Here is an 11,655-nt window from a genome sequence, read left to right as displayed (position 1 = left end):
ATGAATTTGTTGATTTCAAATACTGACTTATAATTTTTAATTGAGGTTTTAAGTGCATAAATTTCGTTCTTGAATTACTTTAAATAATTACCTTTGGCAAACTTTTTTTTAAACAAGATGACCAAAATTGCATGAAATTTTTTTTTCTTTTAATTTATTCACTGTAGGGAAGTTTGCCCCAAACCTTTATGTTTTTTTTTAATTTCTCCCTGATTCAAATATGAAAAATTAAAGAAAAATGGTAAGAATGAGGCATAATTTAAAAAAAATGAACACTCTATACGATTTCTTTCTATTTTTACATGAATTATAAATACATCAAGTATTGAAAACCAAAGTCTGTTTTTTATATGCATCAGTGTGATTACCTCACCCCCTTCAAATATATATGTATACAAAAATTCCGTAAATGTATTTGTTTCAGCTTGCTAGTTAGACAATATATTTTAAAAAGATTATTAGCTTTTTGTATGAAAAATTGATCAAAAATAGTGATTATTATTGTGTTATTATTTATCAAAAAGATTTGAAACGAATTTTGAAAATTATTGAAGGTGCACTCATTAAAAATTTTTTTTCATGAATATCACTACTGCTTTAGAACATTCAAACCCCCTTATAATTTCGTAAAAAAAATTTCAACTTGAACAAAAAATTACGTGTCATTTTATTTTGTTTATATACTAAGAGGCCAGTTCTATTTTAAATCAGGCAAAAGTTCAAGAAAAGTCTAGGCTATCGTCCGAGAATGATTTGGTATTTAGATATACCATTTTTTGGTCGAAATAAAGGAACCCATATTTTAGAGTTTAATGATTTTTTTTATTTGTTACAATCATTCGAAAATTACCTGCAAGTTCTAAAAATTGATCAAAATGTTTTTTTTTTTAATTTGGTCTTTTTTATTATCAGGAACTTTTTTAAAATATTGCGAAGAATTTTCTGTTAAACCCCAACTTTTTTATTTTTTATTAAATATTGTTTACAGGTTCTGCTCATATAAGAAAGGCATCCTATTAATTTTATTTTTAAAGGGGCTTCAGGGCATGTGATTCTTCTCAGATTCCTAACTTACCAACATTTTTTTTGGACTAGACCAATCCCACACGAGATGAGATATCAAAGTAAAACTTTAGGAAAATAGAGTAAAGAGACTAAGGAACGTTTACGCACGGATAAATTTTTAAATTACAAAAAATTATAATTTCTTAAAATTTGTTTGTAGTTGCAAATATTTATTTATACAGAAACAAATTAATTTTATTTATTTTCATAAAACCTTCAGGTCAATACCTCATTTCTTGTGGAACTCGTACGATCGAAACAAATGTCGATAAAGTAGGAATCGGATAAGAGTCACTATTTTTCTTTTCAATATCATTTTTTTACGTGAAAGTTTCAAAATATGACAGAAGAGAAAGATATTTTTTGTATACCTTTTCTAGGTGTTTACATTTTTGTTTGAACATTTTTTTTACCTTTCGTTGTTTATGAGAAAGAAGCAAGAATTAGATCTTTTCGAATTTTTTTTTCAATGTGAAGCATTTTATTTAAAGCTATATCTAAAAAAATTTAAAGTGGGGTTTTCGAGAAAACCTTTTTCAATATTTTTAGAAAAACAGCTGTCAGTTTGATTATTCTTAATGTACACGCTCTTATTTTTTAATACACACGCTCATGCGGAAAATATTTTTTACAATTCGCAAGTAATTTTTAAAAGATTATAACCAATTTTGTTTTTCTTATCAAACTGCGAAATACCTGTTTCTTTATTTTCAACGTAGAATTATACGTAACCAAATACAAAATTATTCTGACAATGTAAGCTAAACTCTCTGCCTGTTTTGAAATCGAATTGGTCAATTTACTTTTTTACAAAATCAATCAAATTTAATGTGTGGTTAATTTTTTAAAGAATTTTAATTTAAAAAAGTTCAGTTTCGACAGCTTGAACTAAAAAATTAAAAACAGAAAACGGTGAGGATAAACCAAGTTTAAATTAAAGTTCCAAGTAAATGGTATTTGTTATTGTTTATGGTAATATGAGATCCTACGAATATGTTAGAATGAAAATGAAAATAACCGGGCGTTTTTAGAATAAATTCGATTTTTGCATTTAATTATTGCGAAATTAGAAAATTTGCATGAGGTAAATATTGCTTAAATTTTTTTACTAGATTTTTTATTACATATAGTTTTCTGTTATTCCACAGATATTTTAATTATTTTTTATTACTATTTATAATTAAGCGTTAGATATAATAGTTGAAGTATTTTTTTTATTTCTCGTAAAGAAACTATTATTTATGGATATTTATATTCAATAAATAAAGTCTTATGGTATCAAAATATGCCAGTAAGAAATTTTTTAATTGGATGTGCAGAATATTTGCATTTGAATGAAATATCAATAATAGATCTATTTAAAAAAACGTTATCCAATAGAGTTTATTGTTTGGCAGAGAATTTTAATTTATTTGTGAACTTCTTCAATTATTAAATTATTAACAGCGTTTGAATTTCAAAGTTTTGTCTAAAAAAGGTTTTAAGTGGGTCAACTATATCAATCCATTAACGATTTTTTAAGTTAAACTATAGTTCGAGTATTAAAAATTGAACCATATTTGATTTTACAGTACGATTCTGAATTTGTCAAAATTAAACAATTTACGGATTTTAATGTTAAAAATTGAACTGTTTCAATCTGAAAGTTGTATAGCAGTTCAGAAAGTCTACAAGACTAATTGAAACTTTATAAACTATTTTCAATTTTCAAACAACCTGGAATTAATAGATTCAGAATTAAACGTTTTTATTAAATTTCGAATCCTATTTAAGTATTTTTTCAATCTGAAATATTCTATTTTAAATCCATTCAATTCGAAAATTTTTAATTAAGAAAAAGAACAATTTTTAATATTTCGAAATATTTGACTGTTTGTTTAAAGTAAGCAATTAAAAATCAAATAATCATTCAAATCCAAAAAATTTAAAAATGATTTTTGAAAGCGAGAGCTTTAAATTGTTACTATCATAGTTTTTCCATTTCAAATTTTGGTAGCGACTTAAAATAATAATAATTTAACTCATAAATTATAACGTGTTGGTTTGAAATAAAGATCTTAAATTCTTTTATTTTTAATATTCATAACTTGAACTTGCTTGAAATTAAATAATTTAGATCACCGAAAATAAGAGAATCGATTTATATTTTTTAACCAGATATCTTTATATTGTTTAATTTTTCAAAGTTAAAATTAAAAATTTTGCAGTTTAAAGGCATTCAATTGAAAATGGTTCAAGTCAAAAGTTTTTCTGAATTGAAAATTGTTTATCTTTAATTTAAAAAGCTTAAAATTGAAAAGAGTTTCACTTGCAGTTATTTAATTGGAAGTGCAGTTTTGATTATTTTAAATGAAAAAATTTTCAGCTTCAAGAGATTTAATTTTTTAATTTTAAAAACCGTAAAAAATGGTTGAGAATCGGAAAATGCGTGGGAATCTTCTTAGTAATTAAAGAAAAAAAAATATTTTTCAATAAGCTCCCGCCCGATTATTTTCATTGCTCTCCCTAAGTGTTCATGGGAGGCCATGTTAACATAAACAATAAAAAATCTCATTTACGTGGTACTTTCATTTCGGTTACTCCATGCTAAACTTTCCAATTTGGGGTTAGCAGTCTAAACTCTCCAATCTCGTTTCGTATTGGCACCTAACATCGCCACGCGCACCTGGCCCTATAGGGCCCGCACAAACCGAGATTTGAGAGTTTAGACTGCTAACGCCAAATTGGCGATAGCATGGAGGTACCGAACTCTTTGATCTGGGGTTATCAGTGTATATCCAATCTTGTTTTGTATTCTCCCTCAACCAGTGCAAAATGAGATTGAAGAGTTTAGACTGCTAACCCCAGATTGGCGAGTATAGCCCACCTCGTCTCTGGCATAGCATAGAGATACCGCACTTTTAAAGTTGGGGTTAGAATTTTAAACCCTTCAATCTCGTTTTGTTTTTTCCCTAAACTAGCACCAAATGAGATTGGAGAGTTTTAACTGCTAACCCCAAATTGGCGATAGCATGGAGATACCAAACTCTTTTATCTGGGGTTATCAGTGTATATCCAATCTTGTTTTGTGTTATCCCTCAACAAGTGAAAAATGAGATTGAGGAGTTTAGACTACTAACCCCAGTTTGGTGAGTATAGCCCACCTCGTCTCTGGTATAGCATGGAGATACCGCACTTTTAAAGCTGGGGTTAGAATTTTAAACCCTTCAATCTCGTTTTGTTTTTTCCCTAAACTAACACCAAATGAGATTGAAGAGTTTAGACTGCTAACCCCAGATTGGCGAGTATAGCCCACCTCGTCTCCGCTCGATACCGCACTTTTAAAATTGTGGTTAGAATTTTAAACCCTTCAATCTCGTTTTGTTTTTTCCCTAAACTAGCCCCAAATAAGATTGGAGAGTTTAGACTGCTAACCCCAATTTGGCGAATATAGCATATGGGTACCGAACTCTCTAATCTGGGGTTAGAAATTTAAACCCTCGAATCACTTTTTTTGTTGTACCCTAACCAGCACAAAAGGAGATTAGAGAGTTCAGACCTCTGGTTGAGACTGCTAAATCCGGCGTGAAGAGTACCGTTTTAAACTTGGTTTAGTCCCACCGTACGGCAATTTAAAAATCGCTTCGTTTTGTTTTTCGACGCCTTCTAACCCAGTTTCATGGCATAGTTTCTTTTTTTTCAATTATGTGAAGATCGCCTTTAAAGATGATAATTGTAAGCTTTAAACGTAATACAACTGTAAAGGCAGAAGACTTGGGAATAAAATAAACTGTTTTAAAAAAAATTGGGTTGTGTTATAGAAAAAAGTAAGTCGAGTCGGAGTGGGCGGCGGGGGCCAAGATGGTCAAGGGTTACAACCGGTCGAAGAGGCCGGTACCGGTGCTCAATGGTGGAGACAGCAACATCCTTCTTATCATCATTACCATCAAACTCATCATCACCACCACCATCACCATCATCACCAAGGCAATTACAATACGTCCCAATCGCATTCTCACAACAATCCAGTTGCCACTATGAAGCAGTCTTACATGCATCAGGTTCGTTTCCTTCTAATAAGTCGTTGCTTTCGTTGTCCATCTTTATTTTTTTGATGTCAGTTTTTCATCTTACCTGTTTCGTTTCCTCCTCAAGGGCTCGTTTTCTTTCTAATCAACAAATCTTAGGATACAGTTATAATAAGCCCAGGGGTCACAGTCCGTCCTCTTCTCCTCTATATTTTTCTAAACATCCCTTATAATCCATATATTTAAGAATTTTAGCCATCTTTTCCCCTTTCTTTGTAACCTGCTGCATTGAAACCTGGAATTAAGAACGATTTCGGGCATGGCCTACAGTGACCTTGATCTTAAGTCCAGGGAATCCAAAAGTAAACATTCAGGGCCACCTGAACTGTGGACCGAGAACTGAAATCCTAGGAAATCGTAAATCCGGGGTTCTTAACTCCAGGTTCTAGTGTATTATATTTTTAAATAGAAAGTTATTAACTTTAAAAATGCGCGCTACAATCACACTTGTGTAGTAGCATATTCCTTATTTATTTATTTTTTTATTCTTTTGCTTCCCCTGGTGGATTTGGTACTTACACCCGAAAAACAAGTAACCAGAATTTTAGCCAAATCGTTAATATTTTACCCATCAAATATGGGCATTAAAATTTCCCATGGAATTTATATGGGAAAAATCTCCGCGGAAGTGAATTAACATGGGATGATTAAAATATCTCCATAGTGAAAAACTTGAAATTTTGAAAAATCAAAAAATGGCGGCCATCAAAACGGGCCCAAAAAGCTATTTCTTAAAGTCGTCAGCAAACGTTGACCAGAAATTGTGAAAAATTTTAATAAATTATTCTCAAAATCTAAGATTTGAAAAAAATACGAAACATCGGCTAATTAAAAACTAAAAATGTACCTTTACCCCATAGTTTTCAACGTAACACTTTTAAACTTCGGGAAAACAAAACGTTTGACTGTAGAAATTACTTGATAATTTTTAACTCTCAAATTTTGAAAAAATACAAAATTCATATAATTTAATATAATAATCAATAAAGAATAAAATCAGTTCCCTTAAAATCTAACTTTCTACAAAAAAATTATTTTTCCAACATTTTTGATTTCTCGAATTATTTTACAGTTTCTGCATCAACATTCCTTCTTCTGATCAAGTTTAAAACAATTTTCTTGAAAACTATAGTAATACACTTTTTTCAATTTTGAATAAGCCACCATTTTTTTTTAAATTTTCAATTGTTAAAGTATTTTGTTGAAAACTTTTAAAATGCGTTTTATTTTTTATTTTTGAATGCCGACATTTTTTGTTATTAAAATGTTTAAATTATAAATTAATTCCTGAAATCAAACATTTTATTTTTCTTAAGTTAAAAAATAATACGTTGAACAATTTATCGACAATTTTTGGTCACACTTTGTTAATAATTTTAAGAAATAGCACTTAGATAGCCGCCAGTACTCAGACATAGAATGATACGAATAAAATTTAAAAAAATAATCTAGATTTTTCGTTTTTGCGTGATTTCTCCCATGAAAATCCCATAAAAAATTCCAAGGCCAAAATTTCAAACCACTAATTTTCAATTGTTTAATAAATTTGCAATTGTTCAAACATTAATTTTTTTTAGGTAAGTCGCGAAATGAATGTATTTATTAATTTGATCAATGATAACATTATAATAATTTTTCAATTATTTAAATAACCCGTGTTCGTTCATTTATATAGTTTACCTAGAAAGGCGGAAATTTTTTTAACAAATTTAAATTGTCTGAACAATATTATTTTGCTTAAATAGCTTATTTTTCCCATTTGTCGAAAGATTGAAATATTTTTAAGTACTACTTTATTTTCCAAGCATATTCTTAAATGCTTCAACAAAATAAAATTATTAACAAAATTTATTTTACTAATTTTATGCATTTTTTCGGTAGAGAAGACAATATTTAATTTTTTTCTCAATTTTACCCACAGAATTATTTGATTTATCTGTTTGTTTTGCAGAATCGCTCTTAATAACTTTTTAAAAATATTTTTAATTTTCTCAAGCATTTAAGGTATTGTTGTATAATAAATTCATATCCAACAGTATTTAAAATTTTCAAAAAATGACAAAAATAGAATATTTAAACTAAATTTAATTGTTGAAACTGTTTAAATTGGTTTAAAAATGAACGTGTAGCCTGCTGTTTTGGGCAAACTACATACTTAAGGAACACTTTTTATTTAAATACTTGTAAAATTTTTTTTAAATGATTTTATTCGTATAATTGAATAAAGGTATCATAACATCTAGAAAATATGTTACTTTCGTAACTTTCCTGAAACAAAAAGAAATAATTAAACAAATAAAAAGTATTTAAACAATTTAAAATTATTAAGAGTATACTATAGTATAGAGTATGCTATACGAGTTTAAAGAAATTTTAGGAATAATATTTTTGGTTGAAGACGTGTTGCAGTTTTTAAAACAATTTCCATTTATTTAAATTTTTTCCCTCCAATGAATTTAAACGTAGCATCTTCTTGAACTAATTACTCATTTTGAAAACAATATTGATTTTTTTTAAAAAAAGCTTCCATTTTCTTTTAAACCAATTTTTTAAATAAATAAAATAAATTGTTAAATTTTTTCAGAAAAATTAATTAAAATCACATAAAAAAGAGGTATCGTGCCATTTTTTCCCGCGAAGAATAGTTTTCGAGTTATGAATTTTTGAAAAAATTGAAAAATCCCGTAAATTCTAAAATGCGAAAACGATGTAGCTCTGAAAGTATAGTTCGTACGAATAATCGCCATGGCACATTTTTAATCCATCAACGTATGGTTAACACGAATTCATACTAAAAACATTAAATTTTTTATTAATGTCAATTTTTACAATAACAACATGAGGAGAATTACTTTTTTCACCGTTTTTAAAAATATTTTATTTCGACTCTGAACTTGACCTTCTCTGGAGACATTTTCGGATATAAATGAATTACGAAGCATTCCGAAATAATCCGGATCATTCCGAAACTCAATCCGATTCAATCTGAACAAAATTGTCAATCCGAAAGAATCTGAACTCGGATTGATCTAAACCGGTTTTCAGACCGAATGAATCCAATTCAACCCGAACTCGGATTCATTCTAATTAATTCTGATTGAAAATTCAGTATATATAAATCTGAGTTCAGATTGATTCGGTTTCATTCGGATTGAAAATTTGGTTAGGAATGGGAATTCAAATTGAGTCGGATCAATTTTAAACCGATTTGGATAGAATTGTTTAGAATTGATTCGAGTTGGCTCGAATTAATTTAAATTGGTTTGGATACAGATTTCGGAATAATTCAGAATAAATTCCGATCCGAAACTTTTTGCCAGGGTAGCCTAATTGTCGTCAAAATTTTCTTCGTTAACATCATTCATTAATAATAAATAAAAGCTCTTTTTGTATTAAAAACAAGAAAAATTAGATATTTCTGTTCGTATTGTACAAAAATATATACAACAGCCAAGGTTAGTAGTATTATATCAATTTTCTAGAAATAAGTCGTTCTTTATGCTTGAACGTGCAAAAACATTATCCAATATAAGAAGTATGTAGCGATAAGAACACGAAATGTTATTATTCTGGTCGTATTAACTGCATACATAAGAAACTTATTAATTGAATAATTAAGATAATTTTTTGTAATAATTCGTAAGTTAATGTTTCATATTGACCATACTTAAAGTAGGTCGAGTTCAATTTTGATATAAAATAAAAAACCTATGAAAAAAGTAATATTCGCCATTTTTTTCGTGTAAAAATTGTTATTAACAGACAGTTCAATGCTCTTAGTATGTATTTGTATAAAAAATACGTTGATTAATAAAAAATGTGTGATGATGATTATTCGGACGAACTATACTTTCTGAGCTATATCGTTTTCGCACTTCTGGAATTTTGGGGATTTTTCAATTTTTTCAAAACTTCATAATTCGAAAACCATTGATCGTGGGGATGAATAAATTTAAAACAATTTTTTATACGAAAACAGTTTATAACAAGATGCAAGCTTTTTCCGGAAAAATCCATATTGTTTTCTACATCAGAACGTCAGTACTATTAATGCGATAAGAAAAAAGGGAGCAGGCAAATAATAATTTTTTTAACAATTGAGGTGTATTTCTGAAAGAAACGATATCTTAATAATAATCTACATGTTTTAATAGAATTAAAAAAGTAGAATTTTCTCCGCCTTCACATGAAAAGTAAGAAGTGAATAATAAATAATGGTTTAATAAACATTTGAATATTGTCTTAAGCAAAAAATATTATTCCTAACATTTATTAATTGTGTAACTAGTTTAAAAAAGTCCTAACTTTTCATAATTTGAAATTGTAAAAAATGTAAACAAATGTTAATTTTCCGAACAGTTAAAAAATATCTTTAGCGAAAAATATAACTCCTAAACTTAATATATTGTGTTATTATTTCCGTATAATACCCTCTGTTCATCATTTGATCGGAGAAGCAGAAAGTGAAGCAAATATAAATTGTTTAAAAAATTGAAAAATAGTTTAATAACGATTCTTCTCAACATTCACTTCATGTGGAATTATTTTAAAAAATACTGATTTTTTATGATTTACAGGAAAAATTAAAATTTCTCAACAAATAATAATTTTTTAAATAGTAAAAATTTTCCGAATTGCAAAAAATGCCATTTTTCTAGGAACCTCAAAAAAGGGAGATCCTTGCCCTCTAGAATCGAAAAAATTTAGATCACCTGAGGGGCAAAGTAGTCAAAATAAAAAATGTTACCGTTCCAAATCGGATATAGCTTGAAATTCTTAACCGATTTCGATTTTTTTTTCTAGGAATGCATACAAACGAATAATAATATTTCTTTTATCAGAAAATGTGTTACTGAGTAATAACAAAGAAGAGTCGATGACGCATTTTGATAATGAACTATTTGTATTCAGTTGTATGGAATATTTTTCCGTAGAAAAAATAATTTTTAACCATGTGAAAGTCACTAATTTGGGAGTTTGTTTATAATTTTTCATTAATAATAAAATGTATTGAATATTTAAGCATTTCTATGACTCAAAATCAATCGCAAACACATTGTAATTTATTTTAGTGAGAAAAACAATCCTTACCTATTCAAAGATTGTAAAAATTAATATGTATTATGTAACTTATTATTAACAATAGCTATTGAGGGTCATTGACGTGTTTCCTTAATCGAACCTTTTTATACAGGTGCCTGGAATATTATTGAATAAAAAAATATATTTTTATTCAATGGCAAAGTTACTTAATTTGAAATTTGTTCATAATTTTTATTATTAATAATTATAAATATTTTATATTTTTTTAATGTATGCGATTATTAGTTCATTGCAAAGATTTTATTAAGTTTTTCCATGAGAAAAGCCATCTTTACCAATCCAAAAAGTGCAAAAACGAATATGTATTAAATAATTTGTTAACAAAAATATTAATTAAGAGTCAATGACATATTTTCCTAATGGAATGTTTTTATTCAGTTATGGGGAATATTTTTTTGTAGAAAAACTTTTTCAATGTGAAAGTGACTAATTTTGAAACTTGTTTTTAATTTGTGTTATTAGTAACAATAAATCTTCAAAATCCATAAATGTCTGTCATTGTGGATATTTTATAACATATTTGGAACTGTTTTAATGAGAAAAACAATATATATTTCTGCGAAAAAGATATAAAACTATATACCCTTCCTTTATTAAAATGTTTATAGCAATATTCATTACTTATATATTCGGTAACATTTTGTTACAAGTATCATTTTTGTAGAATACTATAGCACTTTTAGTCGACAAACAAATTTTTTCTGTCGACCTCATTATCCAAGTATTTCTTAATTGAATTTGTTTATATCAATTAGCTTTAATTCTAAACTAATTACTTCTTTTGTTTAAGGCTATCTGCATTTATTCTGATGCACAGAAACTATATTAAAATCTTATCTTCGGTGGAAAAAAAATATTCTCAAAATATCTCATTTGCCAGTTTATTTATTTATACAGAAATAATATTAGGATAAATTAATAAAGTAACTTACAAACGTTATTTCGTATTGCCTTTTAGGGTATAACGTAGTCCTTTATTTACTGTTTTTTATAATGAGTTTTTCTCATTATGGATCTAAATTTTCAAAGGCATTGAAATAAGTTGTAACGCAAAAGTTAAAAATCTAGAAAAACTGCATCTCTCCTCTTATTTGAATTTTTTTATAACAAACCATTTTGGAGAAAAATGAAAAAGAAAATGAAAAAATTGATCGAACTTTGTGTTTCGCCCGTTTCTGTTATATAATTTAGGCAAAAAAAACTCAAGACAGTACAGCAGCCATTTAAAAAAATATATTTTTGTATTCTACTATGCAATGCATTGTATAATTAATATTATTTTACTTTGCCTAAATAGTTTTAAAATTTAAATTAACAAAAATTTATATGAAAAATCCAACGATACATTCGTACTTCCAATAAAAAAAAGAAATACGAAAATCTAACCTGATTGAATCAACAGTGCCGCAAAAAAGAAAAA

The 11,655-nt window shown here is 27.6% G+C and overlaps 1 protein-coding gene across 2 annotated transcripts in view; it reads left to right on the top strand.

Moving 5' to 3' along the window:
- LOC117174995 (F-box/LRR-repeat protein 20) overlaps window positions 1-11,655 on the top strand; it is a 59,770-nt gene that overhangs the window by 12,569 nt on the left and 35,546 nt on the right. Inside the window, exon 2 of one of the 2 annotated variants that reach the window (XM_033364483.1) lies at window positions 4,866-5,105. The exons of the other annotated variant lie outside the window; for it this stretch is intronic. Coding sequence (XP_033220374.1) covers window positions 4,866-5,105 — 240 coding nt within the window. The remainder of the gene's footprint in view (window positions 1-4,865; window positions 5,106-11,655) is intronic. 2 annotated transcript variants of the gene reach the window in all.

The sequence above is a fragment of the Belonocnema kinseyi genome, chromosome 6 (assembly GCF_010883055.1).
Source record: "Belonocnema kinseyi isolate 2016_QV_RU_SX_M_011 chromosome 6, B_treatae_v1, whole genome shotgun sequence".
Taxonomy (NCBI): Eukaryota; Metazoa; Arthropoda; class Insecta; order Hymenoptera; family Cynipidae; genus Belonocnema; species Belonocnema kinseyi.
Note: the sequence above shows the minus strand (reverse complement) of the source record. Positions and strands in the feature narration are given on the sequence as shown.